The sequence below is a fragment of the Danio rerio genome, chromosome 20 (genome assembly GCF_049306965.1).
Source record: "Danio rerio strain Tuebingen ecotype United States chromosome 20, GRCz12tu, whole genome shotgun sequence".
NCBI classification, from domain to species: Eukaryota; Metazoa; Chordata; class Actinopteri; order Cypriniformes; family Danionidae; genus Danio; species Danio rerio.
The window spans coordinates 6,421,972-6,444,439 of NC_133195.1; the positions used below are offsets into that span (position 1 = coordinate 6,421,972).

Here is a 22,468-nt window from a genome sequence, read left to right on the forward strand (position 1 = left end):
AAAGAGACTCAAAGTCTGCCATTGATAAACAACATCCACACAATCTCTATATCTATATCTATATATATCTATGTATATATATATATATATATATATATATATATATATATATATATATATATATATATATATATATATATATATATATATTTTTGGGATTGACTCCCAGCCCTACAGGATCTGGATGCTGCAATGCTGGTAAAACAAGCCTCCTGCTTATACCTAATTTTATATTTGAATTCTGAGTATATTTTTTATGATGCTGCTCAAATTGTCTAATGGGATTCGATACAAGCTGACCCACAAACACCATAACAGTAACAACATTTTGAAAATCAATTTTCCAAAAAACTTCCACAGCCATCTACATGAGGATAAATGAGAAGGTTTTAAATAAATAAATAACTCTATCCTATATTAATCAAAATTTCTGACAGCAATTTGCTTCCACTATATTTTGCTATGCGAAAGTATGTTTTTTTGATACTTCTAATTCATTTCTCGCTGCGGGTAAATGACTAGGAATAATAAATAGCAGAAAACAATCAAACAACTACAAAGCAGCGTTTATGACAATGCATAAAAAACGTAATAATGTGATTAGGAAACACCAGTTTGCAACATCAAGCAGCATAACAAGCGGAACTGGATGGCTAAAAATCAAGTGATGTTTTCCATCTTCCCATCGTACCTGTGAGCGATGCTTGAGGTGACGGCGAGAGGGTAAAGGCTGAGGGTCATGCCCAGATCACTGATGGCCAGGTTAACAATGAAGAACTCAGCTGGTTTCAGCAGGTGCTTCTTCTTGTAGGACACATAGAGTAACATACTGTTTCCGCATAGTGAACAAACACCTGCAAGACAAAAAAAGTCCAATGAATTTGTCGTATGAGGTGCCAGATAAATTCCTCAAAATCAACTAACATGCTTTCAGTAATGACTTCTTGATAAAACAGTTGTAGAACAAAAAAATAAAAAGAAAAAAAACTTGGCAGATTCCCTCCGGAGTTTTTAGAAAGGCAGTTTTTGATTTATTAGTAAAATAACATTATTTGAAGAGGCTTGTTTTGCATAAATTGTACACTTCAAACATGACTTTTGAAACTGCCGAAACTACTTTGACTTGATCTCGATTGCTTGTGATGTCTCTTGGACTAGAGCTAATGACTCGAAACAAGTAATTTTCTGGCAGAACTAGCTTTCACTCGGCTGTTCTTACTGCCTGGCATTGAATACACATAACACACACATGTTTGTTTTTGTGAAAAGTGGGGACATTCCATAGGTTTCTATTCATTTTATACTGTCTAAACCATATATTGTATTGCCCTTACCCCATACCCCCCCCCACCCATAAACCCAGGGCCGGAGTGGGACTCCTTTTCAGCCCTGGAATTTCAAGCCTCAGACCGGCCCACCTCAGTTCACGACTGGCTATATCAAAATTAGGTCATTACAATTCAGTTTCTAATTACACTATCACGTCTTTTTTTTGAGAAAACAGCTGCTTTAGAACTTCAAATGTTCAACAACCCTAACAGTATTATATGTCTTAACAATAAAAATGAAAAAAATAAAAACATACTTAGATGAGGATCAAACCCGGGTCAGCGGCGTCATGATCTAACGTGCTATCTACTGGACCACAACAGTTCAATATTTATAGGAGACTAATTTGAGTCATCATTAACCTGCAGACTGGTTGTATATAAAAAGAGCAGAGCTGCGGTAAAATAATGAATAAGAAGGCTGTGGTCAAGTAAATAAATAAATTAATTTAAAAAGTGTGACTGCTGAGAGCAACAGATTCTGGAGCTAGGGACACCGGCCCTCGCAGCAAAAAAACGGATCGGCCCACTGGGAATTCTCCCGGTCCTCCCGATTAGCCAATCCGGGCCTGCATAAACCCAACCATCACAGGAGACTGTGTGAAGCTTTACTCTGTGATTAAACTCATTCTGTAGGATTTATGAGCTTTTTGAGAAATGAGGACGTCACCAATGTCCTCATATTTCACCTCCTTTTTGTAATACCTGTGTCATACCCATGTCATTATACAGATTTGAGTCCTTATTTGTCACAAAAACACGTACACACACACACACACATGCACAAGCACACACACGCACACACACACACACGCACACACACACACACACGCGCACACACACACACAAACACACACACACACACACACACACACAAACGCACGCGCACGCACACACACACACACACACACACACACACACACAATATTCTTAAATTCAGATTTTCATTAGGGACACACGCGCACACACACACACACACGGGCACACACACACACAAACACACACACACACAAACACACACACACACACACACACACACGCACGCACGCACGCACGCACACACACACACACACACAATTCTTAAATTCAGATTTTCATTAGGGACACACTTTATCGTGATGGTCTGTTCGTTGAATTTATTTGAATGCTGGAGCATGTGGCGACGCATTGGCGCAGTAGGTAGTGCTGTCGCCTCACAGCAAGAAGGTCGCTGGTTCGAGCCTCGGCTGGGTCAGGGGGCATTTCTGTGTGGAGTTTGCATGTTCTCCCCGCGTCCGCATGGGTTTCCTCCGGGTGCTCTGGTTTCGGTGAGTATTGCACAGTACTTAAAACTACTCAAACATGCTTCTGTCAATGCTTTCAAGCTATTACATTTGATTTAGCAAAGTCACACAAGTGCCAATTTTACATTCGTCGCATCCATAACAGAGATGTCTAACCCAAGCTCATTCTGAAAACGTAGTCCCGCGGACGTTTCTGGAGACAGCGGAATACGTCCCGGGAGGTACGTACTGCTGCATTTATTTTTTTTTCAAGCGAATGCTGCGGGGCGGTGTGACGCTGTTCCCCTTTCGCGCTCGCCGGCTGACCGCTCACCTCCTTGTGGAGGGCTTTCCCGCTGCAATCCGTTTGTCCACTCAGCTCACCGTGTAACGTCGGCAGGCTCGAGAGACGCGGAGAGGAGGAGTCGACCACGGCGATCGGTTTCGAGTCCGGGGGAGAGCAGTTCCAGCAATAGGGTAAGACAAAAACAGAATCCCAAAAATTAAGTGAACGAGTTTCGTGACAGGGCGAGAACGCGGCGAAATCCGAAAACGCGGTGGGATAAAAAAAACAACAACAAAAAATCAGGGCTTTTTTTTTTTTTGGATGGCTTTTTGTAAACCGTTGCTCGGGTTCAGGGAAGCGAGCGGGCGGGCGGGTCGATCAGTAAAATTGGTTGGGTTGAGGGAAAGAGGAGGGCGGTCAGCCGATTGGCCGGTCGCGCAGTCAATCATCCGGTCAGTCGGACAGCGGCCTCTGGCGGGTTGACGCGAGAACAGCGCGGGCGTGGAGACGTTCGAGATGAGAAAAAGCGCACAGCGGCGGCCTCTCGCGGATTCGCAAAAACAAAAACTGCAGCCGTACGTACCCGCCGGGACGTATTCCGCGCTCTCCAGAAATGTCCGCGGGACTACGTTTCCACAATGAGACCAGGTTGGAGATGTCACATCCATAACAAAACCTTTACCTCATAAATGCAAAATGTCAAATAAATATTTTTTTCAACTCTGTGGTTAGTAGTTTTGAAACATATAAACATTTTTTTCAATACAGTGTTAACATATATCTGTGAATTAAAGTTTTGAGTTTTTACTGGAAATGTCGCATCCATAACGCTGGAATAGCTCAGTAGTAATATAACTTCCTGTTTTATGGATGATAAAAACGAAACTGGACATTGGCTTGGCAAAACACTAGTGTAAGGCCCTACTGTGGTCATTTGTTTACAAAAAGTGTCATTCTAAAGTGCTCAGTGACTTCAGTTGTGTTACTGTGATAGGATGCCACCTTAGCAATGAGTTACTTCATGAAATTTCATCCCTGCTAGATATTGCATGGTCAGTGGTATTATTGGAAAATGTAAGCATTTTGGAACAGCAGCAACTCATCCACGAAGCGAAAGACCATGTAAAGTCACAGAGCAGGGTCACAGAGTACTGAGGCAAGCATAATGAAAAGCATTAAAAGCAGGGATGTAAAGCACGCCAGCGCTGGACTCCTTTCTGATCTAATCTAAAATCTGAAATTAGCAGTCTGACTTTTCTGTTTAGTATGAGAATGTTACATGTCTGAACGAAAGACTAAAAAATATGGACGATGCAACAGCGCCTTTTTCCAATTGAACACTTTAAAGGCAAAATGCCTCATGACAGGCACAAACTGTTGCAACAGACTGCTAAAATTGGAGCCTGTGCATGCGCAGAAGGGAATACAAGATGGAGCCAGAGCCACGGAATCCAGCTTCCAACTAAACACTTGTACGTCAAATCAACCAAGCCCCCCGAACTTCTCATTTGACTGCCCGTATCTGCACTATAACAAAGGCTTGCTAATTTAAAAACTCATAATAATAACCGGTTTAAAAACTGTGTGATGTAAGCTGTTTTTAATTATTTAATAAAAAAAATACATGTTGGACTGCAGAAATAAACAATCTTTCATACACTCTAGCCAAAGTTAGACTCAGCTATGAGCACAAATATATTTCTCCTATAACAGGTTGTTGGTATCATTATCTTCACAGGGTAGAAATATCACTTGTAAAATATGAACAATAACATATGAACAGCACATACATTTTAGAAAGATTTTAATGTTTATTTACCAATCAACAGGACCCAAAATACACACATCATGGACAGCTATTTGCCATGCTAGAAAAATCGTGCGTTTAAAAGATATAAACACTGCAGGATTTCTAAATATCAACAGGATGTTTACCAGGGCCGGAGTGGGACTCTTTTTCAGCCCTGGAGTTTCAAGCCTTAGACCGGCCCACCTCAGTTCACCACTGACTATATTACAGTTTTTCTCGATTGCTTGGATGTAGTTGTCAACTGAAACTCCACATTTTCAAAACAGTTAACACACAGGCCTAAACAGCGGCACTCATGGTCAAAATGACACATTTTGCTTGCAAAAGGCACATACCGTGTCAAAACATTTAACATATGCAACAAAAGCTAGTTTTACCTTCAAACTACACAACTTGCAAACTTGCAAACAAGTATATGAGCTCTTTCAATTAATCATTACACAATAGACAACAAAATACAAAATACAGAACTCAAAATGCACCACCATTGGCATTTGTTGTCTCTATTTAGGCTGTCAAATTCGCCTTTTTGCAAAGAATTGGATCAAGAATAAGATGTGCTTTGATTGAATATATATTGAATTCATGACATTTTTCAAACTGTGGCTGAAAACTGAAATACTGTATATAAAAAAAAAACAGACAAAAGTAATAAAATACTGTAAATAATAGAGAAAACACATGTAAACTAATGTACAGTCAAATCTATTGGGAGTATAGGACATAGCCATATTGACCTCCTCCATCAATGCTGGCACAGAACAACACAGACCTTCCATCGTTTATATAAGGTTTGCAGACTGATTGCTAATTGAAGACTTGTGTGAAGGAGTGTCAAACCGCTGCTTCAGTGATTTCATACTGATGTTGGTAGTTTTTAATAGTTAGGAATAGATGGATTCTGTTTGGTTACCAAAACTAAAACAATGGAGTTTGGACTGCTTGAATGACATCCGTGTTAACTGTTTGGAAAAATGGTGGGGAAAATGTGTCAACCCAATGAGAAAGGGTTTACACATTTGCAAGACCGGTCCTCTGCTCTGCTGGGATAGTGATAATGAAAATGAAGAGGAACCTAGTTTCTTTAACCAGGTCAAAGCAAACTAGAAAAACTGTAAAATAAGGTCATTTCCAATTCATTTTATAATTATACTATCACGTCTTTTTTTTTTTTTTTTTTGAGAAAACAGCTGTTTTAGAACTTCAAATGTTCAACAACCTTTACATTATTATATGTCCTAACAATAAAAATGAAAAAAAAAAAAATGTTACTCAGACGAGGACCAAACCCGGATTGGCGGTGTCATAACCTAACGTGCTAACCACTGTACCCCAACAGCTGTACAATGAATGGTGACTTATCTGGTTGTATGATCATTAACCTGCAGGCTGCATCTTGCTCACAATGCTACGAGAAAATAGATAAAAAGAGCAGAGCTGCGGTAAAATAATGAATACGAAGGCTGTGGTCAAGTAAATAAATAAATTAATTTAAAAAGTGTGACTGCTGAAAGCGACAGATTCTGGAGCTAGAGACACCGGCCCTCGCGGCCAAAAAACGGACCAGCCCACCGGGAATTCTCCCGGTCCTCCCGATTAGCCAATCCGGGCCTGATGTTTACACATCCCGTCTCTTCACTATATAAAACAATCCCTGTCAATTCTTACAATAAACTCATTAGCAGTATTAATACAGCAACGGATGTCTTCATGATATAGGCCTATCAGCTGCTGAACATATCTTGTATATTGTTTGTTATTTTTGCCCCCCTTTAAATCAAATTCAAATAACCTTACAGGAGATCAATGTGGAGATCGGCAAACATTAGTTTTGTCTTCCTAATTATTATTTCAGACCCATAAAAAGAATCGCTGCTAGATAATGATCACCAGTATTTTCCCTGTCATGGCTAGGCGTGTATTAGCAAACTAATAATAAAGCCTGATAAAGCCCTCACTTTACCCAATAAACAGTGCTCCATTAGATCCTGTAGATCAGAAAGTATAGTTTACTGCTTAACTCATTTTTTTCATGGTAAAATAACACAGAAATCAAATGACTTCAAATGAAATCAAAAACTTCAATGTCCTCCCGAAGCTCAGAAGATCTGTTTAAAGGGCCATGACACCCCCCTCTTTCGGTTAGAGTCTACTTCAGAATTTTTTCAAAAGATGCATGATTAATGGGCGTGGAGCTCCGCGAGCATCGGGCAGGAGTGGACGCGGCCAGCAGGGGAGAAGGGGAGCGAATAACTGCTGTTGTCAGTAAGCTCACAAAATGAGACACAAAGAGGAGACGCATGAGTTTATAGTTTACAAAGTTAAAATGCAAAGAAATGTACAGTGATTTAATGCCCTGCTACATTTGTTATTTGTAATTTCATATACAGACAACAACAATTTATATCATTATAAAGATAATCGTGTTCATGTAAACACTATAAATGAGGACTTCTCCCTCAATCCCCGTATCCAGCAGACTCAGTGCAGCAGGTCTCCTGACCTGTCTATTTTAACCATTAGCCCTGCTAGTAATCTGGAGGATTTAGGCAAACACAGCAGCACGGCGATGTGTCTGAATGTGAACGAACTCCTGATGAAAGACAGCGTCCACCATTCTCTAATTCTCGTGCTGCTCTCCCGACAAAAATGCTAGCAGCACACACACAGCTTTGCTGTATGATCGGACCTGACAAGATCGCGGGGGAAAACATGCAACAAACCCCGTGGATGATGGAAAAAAACGCATATGAGCCTTCATGAACGGCTAAATACTGTGCCGTGGTTTCTGTGTCTCTCAGCTCGGGCTTGACACTGGCAGGTCTGGCAGGTCTCATGAATAATTAAGCAGCCGGCTCTTCTCATAGGATAAGAAAACTCCGCTATGAATAATAATGAGAAACCGACGCGTCATCATTGCACTTGCAGTTCTGCGCTACATCGCCGATTTTGATCCCGCCCCAAAAATCCTTTTAAACCCGGAAGCTGAAATTAGCTGACAAAAGCTCAAAATGATCCAGTTTTCCCCACAATTAAAGCTGACAGGTGCTAACATTGTCTTAACTGATGCTCAACACACACACATCTGTTAATACAAAAAAAAAAAGTTCTCCGGGGTGTCCTGAACCTTTAAAGAATCTGTCAATCACAACTGTCAATCACGATGACACGCCCCCTTTCTATAGCATTAAATTACTGGCTAAAAGCATACTGTTTACAAAAATTGATCTGCACCTATATCAGCTGATAACCAGTGCCCTAATTGACCAAAACTATCTTCGGAACATTTTATTGCAAGTGTAATAATTTTTTTTCATTTGAGCTTAAGTCTCTTTCATTAACACGGAGGAGGCGGGCTTTACGACTTGTACAGCCGGGACCTTCACTCAAAAGTAGGCGTGAGACACACTTGGTCTGAACGCATTGCTGCAACTAACTGATGGAGAAGGGATAACGTTTGGGGCTATTTTTCAGGGATGATGTATTTCTATAAATAATTAAGGTCCTTTTAAAATTAAAATAAAATTTAGCTTATTTATTTGTGCTCCAATACAGTGACAAGATTTACATTTAGAAGGTATAAAACTAATATTTAAACATCCAACATTTGCACTTTGTCACTACTACCTTAATCGATCAACGTTTTTTTTCAAGTCTCCTCATACTTCAGTTGCTCATCAAATCTTGACCAATCAAACTTCTCTATAGTATCTGACATGCCCCGTCACCTTAAGACACTTCTCATTTGCATTTCATTTGATGCGCTTGAGCTCGACCACTCACTGGCAGAACTGTGATTAATAAACAAAACACTATTGGCTGTCTTTTTTAAATGGGAGGGGCTCTATGTCCCACCCCTCTTCATTTTTTTAGTTGAGATGATGTCATACATCGAATAAAAAACTCACATTTCAAAGTAGTTTACTGGATCTTTAGTGCTCCAGTACACAAGAAGCTGGTCTAAAGTCTTAATAAAGTAATACTTTCTACAGCACATAAGCATTTATAAATCCTTTAAGCTGTGTTTTAGAATCAGATAGCATGAAAAATACTGAGACGGGAAGGAAAACAGACATGTCTAATCATGTCGCATCCTTTTAATACATACAGTATATCTGAATGGGATAGCAGCATGGACAATATATTGTCACCTCTGCATTCACTTTCATGGTAGCTGATCTAAAAAATAAAGAACACAGAGCCTGACGTTTGCAGCTTTTCATTTAATTTAATAGTATTGTATTCATTTAATATTTGCATTTAATATTATCCCCAAAGCTGTGTAAATTTTGCTGTATATCATTAGACTGTTATCCTGTCTAATAAATCTGTTTTGTGAAATATATTTATGGGTAAACACTGTCTGCACATTTCCCAGAGATGGGTTGCAGCTAAAAGGCCGCACGTAAAAACGTGCTGGATAAGTTTGCGGTTCATTCCGCTGAGGCGACCCCAGATTAATAAAGGGACTAAGCCGAAAAGAAAATGAATGAATGAATGTCTGCACATTTATTGTAAGTAACAGTTGACCATTTGTTTGGAGTTTGATCGACAGACAGTCTGACTGATCATAGTTCAGGTAATACGTAAGTGCCAGGCTGTATTTCATCTGACAGAGTATTAAGTAGAGTTAGTAGATTAACATCAGTGGTTTGAACTTGAAAATGTATGTATATATAAAAATAATAAATAAATAAATAAATAAATAAATAAAACTATTAAAAATAAACAAATAAATAAATAAAAATAAGAAAAATTTATAACTAAATAAATAAATAAATAAAAATAAGAAAAATAAATAAATAGATAAAAATATATAAAAAAAATAAATAAATAAATGAGAATAATATAAATAAATAAATAAAATAAAAATGTTACTAAATAAATAAATAAATAATTATAAATAAACAAAATAAATAAAAAATATAAAAATAAATAAATAAATAAGTAAAAAAGTAAGTAAGTAAGTAAGTAAGTAAGTATGTAAGTAAGTATGTAAGTAAGTAAGTAAAGTAATTGTACAAAAAAGAAAGTCCAATCCATAGTTTGAACTCCTTGAGTCTATGAAAGGCTCTAAAAGTGTATTCAGATAAACAAGTAAATAACTAATAAAATAAAATATGTTCATGAGGAGTATAAGTATATAATATTATTCCTTTTTCAATTTTTTTATTTTTTTGTTCATTACAGTCTACTTACATTATCAAATCATTAACAACGCCTACGCTTCATTTATCCCAAACTAACCTGATGTCAACAATTTATGCTAAGGTATTTTTGCTTTGATTCAGTGTTTGCTTCAGGCTTATTTTTCACATTTTTTAATTATTTTTTTGCCACAGCTTTTTACAAAAGAATTTCCATGACACTTACTAGCGAGGATATGTATTATATTATTGCCTTTGTAAAATGTTTCTTTTTGTTGTTCATTACTGTCTGATTACTGTCTGCTTTTATTATCAAATCATTGTAAAAACAATGCTTAATAAAGGGACTAAGCCGAAAAGAAAATAAATGAATGAATGAATGAATGTAAAAACACTTTTATTTATTCACAGATAAACTGATGCTAATAATTTAATGCTAATGTATTTATGCTTTGATTCAGATGGTGATTTAGTAACAAAATTGTTTACCTCAGGCTCATTTGTCACATTTTATAAATTATGTTATGGCATAACTAAAAAAAAGTCAGGGACATTTCCACCACACTTACAAATAAAGATAAGTGTAATATCATTCCCTTTTTAAAATGATTGTTTTTATGGTTTATTGCTATGTCTGCCTTCATTAATCAAATAGTAAGGGCACATCTATTTATTCAAAGATAATGAATAATAAATTAATAAATTAATGGTAATGTGTTTATGCTTTGATTCAGACTGTGATTTACTAACAAAAGTGTTTACTACAGGTTCATTTTTCACATTTTTAAAAAAATTGTTATGGCATAACTTAGCTTTAAAGAAAATGCTGAATAAAAACCACACATCACTTTAGCAAATAAAATAAAATAAATAAAATAAAATAAAATAAAATAAAATAAAATAAAATAAAATAAAATAAAATAAAATAAAATAAAATAAAAAATTTATTTAATTTAATTTAATTTAATTTAATTAAAAAAGAATAAATAAAAAAATAAAAGTAATTATATAAAAAAAATAAAAAAAATTATTTTAAAATAAAAGTAATTAATTAAAATGAAAACAAAACATAATTTCAAATAAATGTAATTATTTAAAAATAAAACAAAATGTGCTTAATAAAAAATAAAAGTAAAAAATAAATAATAAAATAAAAAGTAATTAATAAAAAATAAAAGTAATTAATTAAAAATAAAATAAAATATGATTAAAAATAAAAGTAACTACTTAAAAATAAAACAAAATGCACTTAATTAAAAATAAAAGTTAAAAAATAAAATAATAATATAAAATTTTATTAAATTAAAATATTATTATTTTATATATTTAATGAAGTGAAATGCAATAAAATAAAATAAAATTGTCATTGGAATGTTTGGAATTTTTTTAAATATTTAAAATTAAATTAAATTAAATTAAATTAAATTAAATTAAATTAAATTAAATTAAATTAAATTAAATTAAATTAAATTAAATTAAATTAAATTAAATTAAAAATGTCCAAATATTCCATTGACACATATAAGTGAGGATAAATATTATATTGCTTCATTTTCAGAATGTGACACATTTATTCCAAGACTTACTTATCTTAATAATTGAATGTTAATGCCTTTATTTATGCTTTGACTAATAAAGTATTTTATCTAAACTATAGCACATGTAAGCATAAGTGCTTATTAATTTAGATTATTAAGCACTTTGTAAGCAAATACAGAAATCCATAATTCATTGTTTTCTAAAACTGCCTGCACAAGCAGAAAACAAGAAGATGGATAACATAACAATTTGAGGCAAAAAAAACAACAACATTTGTATTTATATCATCTTGCAAAATATTTTATTAGCAATCCAGTTGTTTTCTACTATACAGACTCTATTTAAGGCTCTGATGTTTAAAACCAGATATTTACATGCAAAATAAAGTTTGACAGAATATCCCTTGTCTGTCAGATTTCAGCATTATTAAATCGCCTTCAGTCAGATCGGATAACAGCTCACTGCTTCAGCCGGTTAGATTACTTCAGAAAATTGAACTTGAAAAAATGGAAATAGAAATGATGTCATATATTTAGTCTAATCTGACAGTCATTTTCACAGCAGGCTCAGTTTAAATCATAAACCCTAAATACTGTCAGGAAATCTCAGCAAACAGAAAAAGATAGGTTCAAATGGGCTCTGAAGCATTTTGATAATAACATAAAGCCTAAAACCTGAGCTTTAATGCACATTTATCATCAATAAAATATGCAACTTTCCTTAAAAATGGATCATGTAAATAAAGCTGACAGGGGTGGTTTGCGCAATAATCACAGACTGGCTGTACATTGTGTCCCTTCGTTCATGGTTTCTTATCAAATAAGTAAAAGGAAATGAAATATTGATTTTAGAATGACTTTGATACTTTAAGTATCTAAAGCTTCCACTAATGGACATTTTTTCTCAGTACTTCTTTATTGTGTTCCCACAACTTTTTAAAGAGCTAGAAACATGCTCAGAGATTGATTGTGGCAGCTTAAAGAAAGAAAGAAAGAAAGAAAGAAAGAAAGAAAGAAAGAAAGAAAGAAAGAAAGAAAGAAAGAAAGAAAGAAAGAAAGAAAGAAAGAAAAAGTCTTCGACTTCATGTCCAACTTAACAAGGAGGCGGAGCGCCCCCGCTTTGTGTATGGCAACAGACATGCAGACAGAGAGAAGCAACATGAGTGAGAGGATCAGCATTCAACTGTACGTGTACGACTCTGACAAAGACCAAGCAGAGAATACAAAATCATTTGTGTCTTTGTATAGTTTTACAGCCAATCCCTGCTGAAAAATCCAGCTTAAACCAGCTTAGGCTGGTTGGCTGGTTTTAGCTGGGCAACCAGCCTGGTTTTAGAGGGGTTTTGGCCATTTCCAGGCTGGTTTCCAGCCATTTCCAGCCTGGGCTTAGCTGGTCAGGCTGGAAAATGACCAGCTAAATCCAGCTAAAACCAGCTTCACCAGCCTGGTTTAAGCTGAACATAGCTGGTTTTGGCTGGACTCCTAGCCTGGCTAGGCTGGTCAAGCAGGTTTTAGCTGGATTTGGCTGGTCATTTTCCAGCCTGACCAACTAAGACCAGGCTGGAAATGGCTGGAAACCAGCCTGGAAATGGTCAAAACCCCTCTAAAACCGGGCTGGTTGACCAGCTAAAACCAGCCAACCAGCCTAGGCTAGTTTAAGCTGGATTTTTCTGTAGGGTAACTGTGTGCTAGGATTAAAGTTCCGAGCTTGTACACTGAGACTAATAACCACGCACACTAAATTAACTTTGACTGAGGCTATAACTAAAAAGCATCACAGACCGGATGCGCCGCTCAGAGCTGTGACACGGCACATCAGACGAGCACGTTTGCATGTTATTTAAAATGAAACTATTTAGATGGCGTTCTGTGGCGCGGCAGAAATATGAACAGTGTCCTGAGTAGTGGCCCAGCGCCGTGGACAGCTGTCGACTTGCAGCACCGGTGTGTGAATCCTAATAGAAACCAATGTTTAAGCCCCATTCACATGGGGCTTCAGCGTCAATGCTTGACAGAGGGTGTGTCTGAAGTTGGGGCTGACGTGATCATCATAGCAGCGTTAGCCAATGAATTTAGTCAGCAATCGGCTACTGTCTGAGCTGGTGTATTTGCATACAGTGATCTGATTGGCTGATGCTTCCGTCTGAGCTTGAAAAGTTGAGAAAGTTCCAACGTCTGCAGCGAACTATGCCTCTGAAGCAGCGCCGATGGATCCACAATGCAGTTCGGCAACGCCTGACGTCACCCATTCAAACTGAATGGTAAGCCTTGAAGATGACACCCCATGTGATGGGGTGTTAGAATTCTAAAATGCATGGCGCTTCTGGTGTGTGACCTGCTTAGGGCAAGTATGTTATATCCAAAGAAGGGACGTGCACATGAGGCAACACGCTCGCACTTTCCAGCTGCACCTAGTTAAGATCACAGGGAGCTTCTTTGACAGCGGGAAATGCAAACAGCTGAAGTTAGGGGAGGCGCAATGAAAAGTACATGTTTGCAAACCCACCTAAAGTTACAAACAATGTCGCCCATGAGAGCGATCATGTGAATGTTGATCTTGTGTTGAGCCCAATGAGCCTTACATCTAAAAATAGAGCAAGGGTGTTCCTCTGGTGACATTCCTGAGTCACACGCTGAAAATGGCGGACGTGAAACAACAAACTGAGCATATGGTGACATGCCTGTCAATCAATATTAGTGGGCGGGGGACCGCACTCCTACTTCAAGTTGCAGTCGCTCTGAAAACCGCTCCAATTGGTCCACCAATTTTTGTGTTGTTAAACTGAAAAAAAAAGACTGTGTGTGTTTATATCAGCCCAATATGACGCTGATGCGGCTCTTTAGCGCTGCCCCAGTGGCTCCCTGGAGCTTTTTTAAAAAATGTTTGAAAACGGAAAAAGATGGGGGAGGTAAATATATTTTTGTTTTAATATGGTTTCTATAGGAGGACAAACAATCTTAACGTTTTCCAATGCTGTAAAAGTGTGTAGAATATTTATTTTCAACATTTCTGTCAACGAAGATTTGCGTCATAGCCTGCGACACACGGAATAGGCAGGTGGCTGTTGTAAACTATCCGGCGGCTGTGTGATGCGCCATGGAGCGTAAGCTGTCTTTGCCAAAGATGTACAGCGGGGCACGCTCTCTCATTTTCCCTCCCTGAGAGAATTCAAAGAAGCCCATCCCGATCACTCACTCAACGGTGATTATTTACAAGGTGCGATCGTTGATATGCAAACTGCATTTGGGAGCAGATTTTGCGAGTGGCGAAAGGAAAAAACGAGACTGTCTTTCCTTGTCACACATCCCTGGAGATTGACCCTTCCTTGTTGAGCACATTCCCAGTAAGGGGCACGTTATGCACGTTCATTTTGATGTTGTTTTTTGGAATCCTCAAAATAAAAAACATCAAAAACCTGATTTCTTTACTGCATTTCTTTAATTTCATCAAAGCAAAACATGATGCATTAATATTGTAATGAAGTTAAACTTGAACATTAAACATAATTCATTGATATTATAATGAAGTTAAACTTTAACATTAAACATAATTCATTAATATTGTAATGAAGTTAAACTCGAACATTAAACATAATGCATTAATATTGTAATTAAGTTAAACTTGAGACGGCATCGTACAACAGAGTAGTCACGTGGTGCGTCATTCTCTACAGGATGCACTGAAGGGAAAAAAAAACATTTAATCATGAAGGCTCAGTATGTATTTGTAGCCAACTAAATCATTTTTCTAGTATGCTAATATAGCTAATATAAATACATACAGCATGTGTTGCCTTCATTATAAGGCTTATAATAGGCTTTTAATTTTTTGCGGCTCCAGACATATTTGTTTTTGTTTTTTTTGGTCCAGTATGGCTCTTTCAACATTTTGGGTTGCCGACCCCTGGTCTATACACTATACCTACACACATGTCTGTCCAAACAGCGTGAAAAGTAGATTTTTCACCATAGGTGCCCTTTAAGCGGCATAGGTGCCCATGCGGCATGGTGGCTCAGTGGTTAGCACATTTGCCTCACAGCAAAAAGGGCGCTGATTTGAGTCCTGGCTGGACCAGTTAACATTTCTGTGTGGAGTTTGCATGTTCTCCTCTTGTTCACAAGGGTTTCCTCCGGGTGCTCCGGTTTCCCCCACACGTCCAAAGACATGCGCTATCCGCTTGTTAAGTGGTGACGCATGTAATACTGTTTCCGGGTCCAAGCCGCCATTCATTTGAGTTGAGAAATCATTTGTTTATGATTACTTTTTATTCATATCACACATTAAAGTTAACTTACATAAAGTCAGTGCACACAACAATCTTTGGGCTTGCTGCATAACAAATACCAACATTTTTACAATTTATAAAAAAATGAATCGGTTTCTAGCCATTGGTTATGGACATATATATTGCGATCGTGATTTTCGAAAGTATTGAATCGCTTTGTAAACGTTTATTTTTACCATTTCATTGGTCTACCCATTCAGTTGAATAGAGTGCTTGGACCCGGAAGCCGCTTTGCGTGGCGTCACACTTAACAAGCGGATAGGTGATTTGACTTGGTCAAAAATGCCAAGAATGGTCAGACTGGTTCATCTGATAGAAAGGTACGAGTAGTTTAAGGGTGCTTTCACACCTGTGAATCGATTCAGTTGTTCCGAAACAGAGATTACAATTGTTACATTGTTGCTCTTTGCTCTTGGAGCGGTTCGCTTTCACATTGCAAAGTTTCTAATTGGACTAAAAGAGCTAAAACAAGTCACGTGCGAGTAAACTCTCCTTACATTGGTCAGAGTGTCAGGGTTTATTTTGCAGCGTCCCGCTCAGCTGTCAGGAGAGGTGGTGGTTTGATGATTATTGAAAGGGTGCGCGCGATGTGCCTGAGGAGAGAGGCTGTGGGGAGGGGTGAGAAGGGTGCGCGACGTAGCCTATTTAAGGACTGAGAGGGAGACGCGAGATTACCGGGAGATCATCACTCGTTTGCGGGCATCAGAAGACTCGCGAAACTTCCTGCCATGCTGATAACACTGTGATATAACCGCGCTCGGATCGGACCGCTTTCTCACTGTAATCGAACCGCTCCAGGGTTCGTTTCAATCGAGCCGAGACCACCTCATTCAAGCGATCTCGGAGCGATTACTTTGGCGTGGAACAGAGCGCGATTGCACTGTTCACATATGCTAAACGAATCGCGCTAACTGGGCAATCGAGACACGTTCCGAAACAAAAGTGTAGGTGGGAAAGCACCCTAAATAACCACAGAAGATCATCTCTGAATAGTGACACTGATTCAGCAAATACCGTATATGTTTCCACGAACAACAATAACACATAGTTCAGCAGTCAGCGCATACACATATTAAATCAGGCATGTCCAAACTCGGTCCTGGAAGGCTGGTGTCCTGCAAAGTTTAGTTCTAACCCCAATCAGATACACCTGGGCTAGCTAATCAAGCTCTCACTAGGCTTTCTAGAAACATCCTTGCAGGTGTGTTGAGGCAAGTTGAAGCTAAAATCTGCAGGACACCAGCCCTCCGAGTTTGGACACCCCTGTATCAATACTCCAATGCCAATCAGAAAAGTAAGTGGTGCTCATCTGAGGTGCTAATCTACAAGCCAGATATAAAGAATGGATTTATCTTTATCTTGTCAACAAAAAGAAAAAAAGAGAAGGTACAGAGGAATCGAGAGCGAATAAAAAGACAGCGAGAAGGAAGCGAGACAGAATAAAGGAGAAGGTCAGTGCTCTGTATGTTGAATTGAAAAAGCCAATTAGCATTTGGCATGCAAGTGTTCTGGCACTCAATCCACCGCCATTGTTTCTTAAACAAACGCATCAGTAATTATGATTCTGAAAGTGAACATTTTTTTCATCAACGCATGTCTAATTATTTTAATCACGCAGCAACGAGATTTGTAAAGAACTGTCAAATATGTAAATAAATCAATCAATTAGAGCGAGGAGGATTGTAAGATGTTCTAGTGCTCCGCAGACAGTTTGTTTCGCATAAATAATCAATGAACACTGCAGAGATCCACACTGCACTTCAGACTGAACGTTATGACACCACAGCGTTTTTTTTCTATCAAAGCAATCCGAGGGCAGCACATCAAAACCGATCTGAACATGGAAAATGCCTACGTTGATGCTTTGTGTGTAGGCATAGGTGTTACCTTCAGTTCACCCATCAAAGAGAAAGGAAAGATCTTTGTTAGGAGTATAATAGATGGCAGAATTGAGATTTTAAAACATGACTACACACACACAAGGGCAAAGTTGGCACTTTGATACAAAGCCCATGGCATTCATTAAAACCAAGGTCACAAAGCACTTTTCTCCTCATAGACTTTCATTCATACTCATGTGCATGCAGCAGACTGTAAACACAAGCTTGTGCGACAAGTTTCACATGTTACCGCATTCAAAAGTTCAAGTTTGGTGAAGACTGCAATTTCGCATTACATGATTGCGTGAGACCAAAAGAAGTTGGTCCTGTCTTGTTGGTCCGTGACCTTTTTGCACAAATTGAAAATGATAAAAAATATGAAACTTACTTTATCAATGTTCCTAATCATCTTGTTTTAGTTCGCCATTTTTCGTATTTTCACATTTTACAAATTCCACATGCTCAAACTCTAGTGTGACCGTAGTTTAACAGTAGTGGTTCTAGACCACAGTAACTCTGGAACTAGGCAAAGGCCACTTTTAATTTTAGAAACCATATTGAAATAGGATATATGGCAATATTTACAAATTACATATATGGCATACAAGTATGCATTCGTTTTCTTTTTGGCTTAGTCCCTTTATTAATCTTAAATTATCACAGCAGGAATGAACTGCCAACTTATCCAGCACGTTTTACACAGCGGATGCCCATCCAGCTGCAACCCATCACTGGGAAACATCCATACACACTCATTCACAAACATACACTATGGAAAAACTTATTCAATTCACTTATATCTTGTGAGGGAAAGCGGGTGAAGGACATACGGACTCCCCATAGAAATGCCAACTGACCCCACCGAGGCTCGAATCAGCGAGCTTCTTGCTCTGAGATACTCCCATGACAAACGGGATGCTTACCAGTTTAATAATGATTTGACCAGCTGTAGTTAGAAATCAGACTGTTATAATCTTCTAAGCATAAGGGCTTGTTATGCGGTTCTGTCACCATCTTGTGGATAGAAAACGTCAAGTGTCTTTGGTCTACTACACTATGGCAGGGTAATGGCCGCTCACGAGCTCTCTCAGAAATTGTAAATACTTTAAAATAGGCACTATTCTTACAAATAAACTGCATAGTTGCAATCTGAACAACTACATTCTTAACTAAAAAGCCTCAAAAGCACATTTTGTTGACCAAAAGCTGTAATATTTGTCAAACTGTAGTGTCTCTCTGCTTGTTGTTGGCTGTATGCGGGCGGAGTAATACACAGAGGTGAAGGGTGAAGAGGCCTTTGTGTGATGTTACTGACAAAATATCGCACAATATAGCCAATCAGATTCAAGAACCACACAGAACCGTTGTATATATATATTCTCCTATAGGAACATAAATCGACAGTAATGCAGCAACTGTGTGCATAAAAAAATGATTACCGTAATCATTTAAAGATAAAAATGTACTTGTTAACTAATTTCTTACGAGCCTTAAAAGCAGAAAGCAGTGTTTTTAGATGATAAAATCCTTTTATTTTCAGCTTTTTAAATAACTTAACTGTCAAAAGCTAATAGTCTAATTCAAATACCTAAAATCAATCTTAATCATTCATTAGCAAACATCCAATATAAACATACACTGTAAAAAAAAAAAAAGCAGCAGCAGCCAGGGTGCAAGAAAAAAGTAAAATAACAGACATTAAATTACAGAAATGTACCAAAAATTTTAATTAAATGAAATTTATTTAAGTTAACATCTCTTATTTTATGGTAAATTATAGTAAACAGCACAAAAAAAAAACAAAAAAAAAAAACAACGTAAAATAGCGAAAACATTTTTACACTGTAGTTTAAGCACATACTTTTAAGGCTTGCGGAATGACAGACACATTTAAATAGGTGCACAAATTTCCAAAATTATTCAGTGTGTTTAGCCTACAGAAGTGTTTAGCTGGCTGGTTAGTAATTGACAGTAGCTATGTTTCCATCCACCTCTATTGATGGAAAAGCTCAAAAGGATGGAAAAGTTGATGGAAACGCCATGAAGCGCATACATTTAGAAAATGCTCATTAAAAATGTATGTGCATCACTGAGTAGGATAAACTTTTTATTCGATAAGAAAAGATGCGCATAAACTACGATGAATACACTTTTAACGCACAAATTTCAGTATGCGCATTAAAAAAGGTCATGTGATTTTGTGATAAGAGATCGTGATGATGCAAATGTGTGTGAATGGACAAACCAGCAGGCTGAGCACACTGTATGTATATAGCTCAGTGTTCGGAGAATTCCATAACCAGGCTGATTCCTGTACTGCATTTTCATGATTTGTTTAGATAGTCACAGCCTCTTAAAATGTATAGAAAATGCAGTGTACACTCCATTGCCCCTCACCTTGGCTACCCTCTAGACCCACCTTCAGTTCCACAGGTTTTTTTCTTCATCACATTATTTGCATAATCCATTTTGTGAATCATGCACTAAAACAGCACAGCTAGTATGTGCAACTACAAAAAAACAATTCCAGCACACACAATTCCTACTTAGTAAATTCCCCAAACAATCTCAGTGAGAACTGAAAGGCTCAGATAATAGCAAACCTAACCCGTATCACCTACTATCATCTGTTAAGCAGACATGCTGCACAAAAAAACAGATATAACAGCTGTACACCTGTGCACAGTTTCCCTCATGTAAGTTGAGATCAGAGTGCAGCACGCTGGATGCCAGAACTTTTATCTGCACCACCACAGGCATGTGATTGCTCACACTAGCTCTCAGTGGCCGATGCATGGTGGATTGAATGGAGGGAAAGGGAGTTCTGTTATGGTTCACAGATGACGGGGGAAAATAAATAAATAAAAACATTCTGACTCTTACCAAAAAGGGAGTAAACGATGCCCACTGTGATGTCTGCAGCAACTGGGATGTTGGACTGGAAGGTGCTGTTGTCCAGTCCTTGCATCTGTAACACACACACACACACACACACACACAGACACACACACACACACACAGTTTCAGGTGACTTTTCATAGACTTTTCCAATGATTTTATACAACCCAAGCTCATTCTGGAAACGTAACCCCGGGGACGTTTCTGGAGACCGCGATTTACGTGGCCGGAGGTACGTACGGCTGCGTTTAGTTTTTTTCTAGCGAATGCTGGGGGGCGGTGTGGCGCCGCTCCGCTCCTCCTCTTCGCACTCGCCGGCCAACGGCTCGCCTCCGAGTGGAGGGCTTTCTCGATGCAACCAGTTTGTCCGCTTAGCTCACAGCGTTACGTCGGCGGAGCGAAGGCCCCGGAGGAGGAGGAGGAGCCGGCCGCGGGGACAACGACCGGGATCGAGTCCGGGGTACAGCGGTTCCGGAAATCAGGTAAGATGAAAAACAGAATCCGAAAAATAAGGGCGAGAACGCGGCGGGATCAGAAAACGCGGTCGAAATCGAAGACAAGGGCTTTTGCTTTTTTTTTTTTCTGGACGGCTTTTGCAAACCGTAGCTCGGGTTTAGGGAAGGAGTAGGAGGAGGAGGAAGAGGAGGGCGGCCGGGTCGGCCGATCCGGCGGCTTTTCGCGCGAGAACGGCCCGGCGCGAATGGCGCCCGAGACGCGAAAAAGTGCGCACAGCGGCCTCTCGCGGATCCGCAAAAACAAAAACCGCTCGAATACGTACCTCCCGGGACGTATCTCGCGGTCCGCAGAAACGTCCGCGGGGCTACGTTTCCACAATGAGTCCGGGCTGATTTTATAACAATTAAATATGGGGAATTTATCCTAAAATGCAATTTTATGTTGCGAAAACTACTGTAAATAATGGAGCTGCGCATTGATAGATTTGTTCTTAGGTGTCTGGACCCAACTTTGGGTTCTCTGTAAACTGGACTGACAGCTTCAATTTACTAGAACTTCAATGTTAATCTGTTTGACACAAACTACATTAAAACATTATAGAAATGAAGAATAATTAAATTGAATTAAATAACGTAATTATATTATCTAAAAGACATTGCACTTAGTGTAATGGATTTCTTTTTAAATGTCAACTAGTGATCGGTCAATCTTGAACGATTTGTTCATTTTGAATGAATCTTCAATATGACTCGGTAACTAGGAGTCCTCTTAGAGCCGGAAAAAGAATTGATCCGTTCATCTCTCGAGTCCTCTATCGGGTCTGAGTCATTCGTTCACCATGACTCAGGGGGGTGCGACACAAGGAGTCATGGTGTTAATTTGCTTCTTTTGATGACAGCAGTAAAGAATTTAACAACTATTTGAACTGTACAAGCTAAAATGTAACATTTATTTTTATCTTCTTTATTCACAAAGTTGCCCAGAAATGGGTTGCGGCTGGAAGGGCATCCGCTGCGTAAAAACTAGCTGGATAAGTTGGCGGTTCATTCCGCTGTGGCGACCCCGGATTAATAAAGGGACTAAGCCAACAAGAAAATGAATGAATGAATGAATGAATAAATGAATGAATGAATGAATGTATTCTCAAAGTGTGCAGCTTTTGTCAATGCAGTGTATCTTAATGGGCTTCTGGAGGAACATTTCAAGTACACCACTAGTACACTGACATTAGTATGCCTACTAGGTAAAGTATACTTTTATATTTGACCTTTACTTAAGTATACTTTTTTTCCTAAGGGTGTATTTACTGACTTCCCAAGATCAGTCTTGTACAACTAGGGGGAGTATTGCTTCTCTGACAGCCAAGTTGGGTCAAAGCTAGGGATGCTCCGATCAGGTTTTTTGCAGCCAATAAAGACTACTGATTCCTTGTCATGGTGATTGGCTGATACTGAGTGCCGATTTTAATGCTCAAGCTTTACAATGCATTTGGCACATTTTCCCTCTAAGTGTTAACCATAAGGGAAGATCTTGCCTTACCTAAGAGAATAAATGAAGAATACTGCATATAATACCTT

General features: G+C 38.3%; 1 protein-coding gene across 2 annotated transcripts in view; it reads right to left on the reverse strand.

The window, feature by feature from the left end:
- Nucleotides 1-22,468, reverse strand: part of opn7a (opsin 7, group member a) — a 58,758-nt gene that overhangs the window by 16,377 nt on the left and 19,913 nt on the right. For both annotated transcript variants that reach the window (XM_073933108.1, NM_001316948.1), the window contains 2 exons: nucleotides 20,421-20,505; nucleotides 692-854 (listed from right to left, as the gene is read on the reverse strand). In XM_073933108.1, coding sequence (XP_073789209.1) covers nucleotides 692-854; nucleotides 20,421-20,505 — 248 coding nt within the window. Of the gene's footprint in view, nucleotides 1-691; nucleotides 855-20,420; nucleotides 20,506-22,468 lie in introns of those variants that run through there.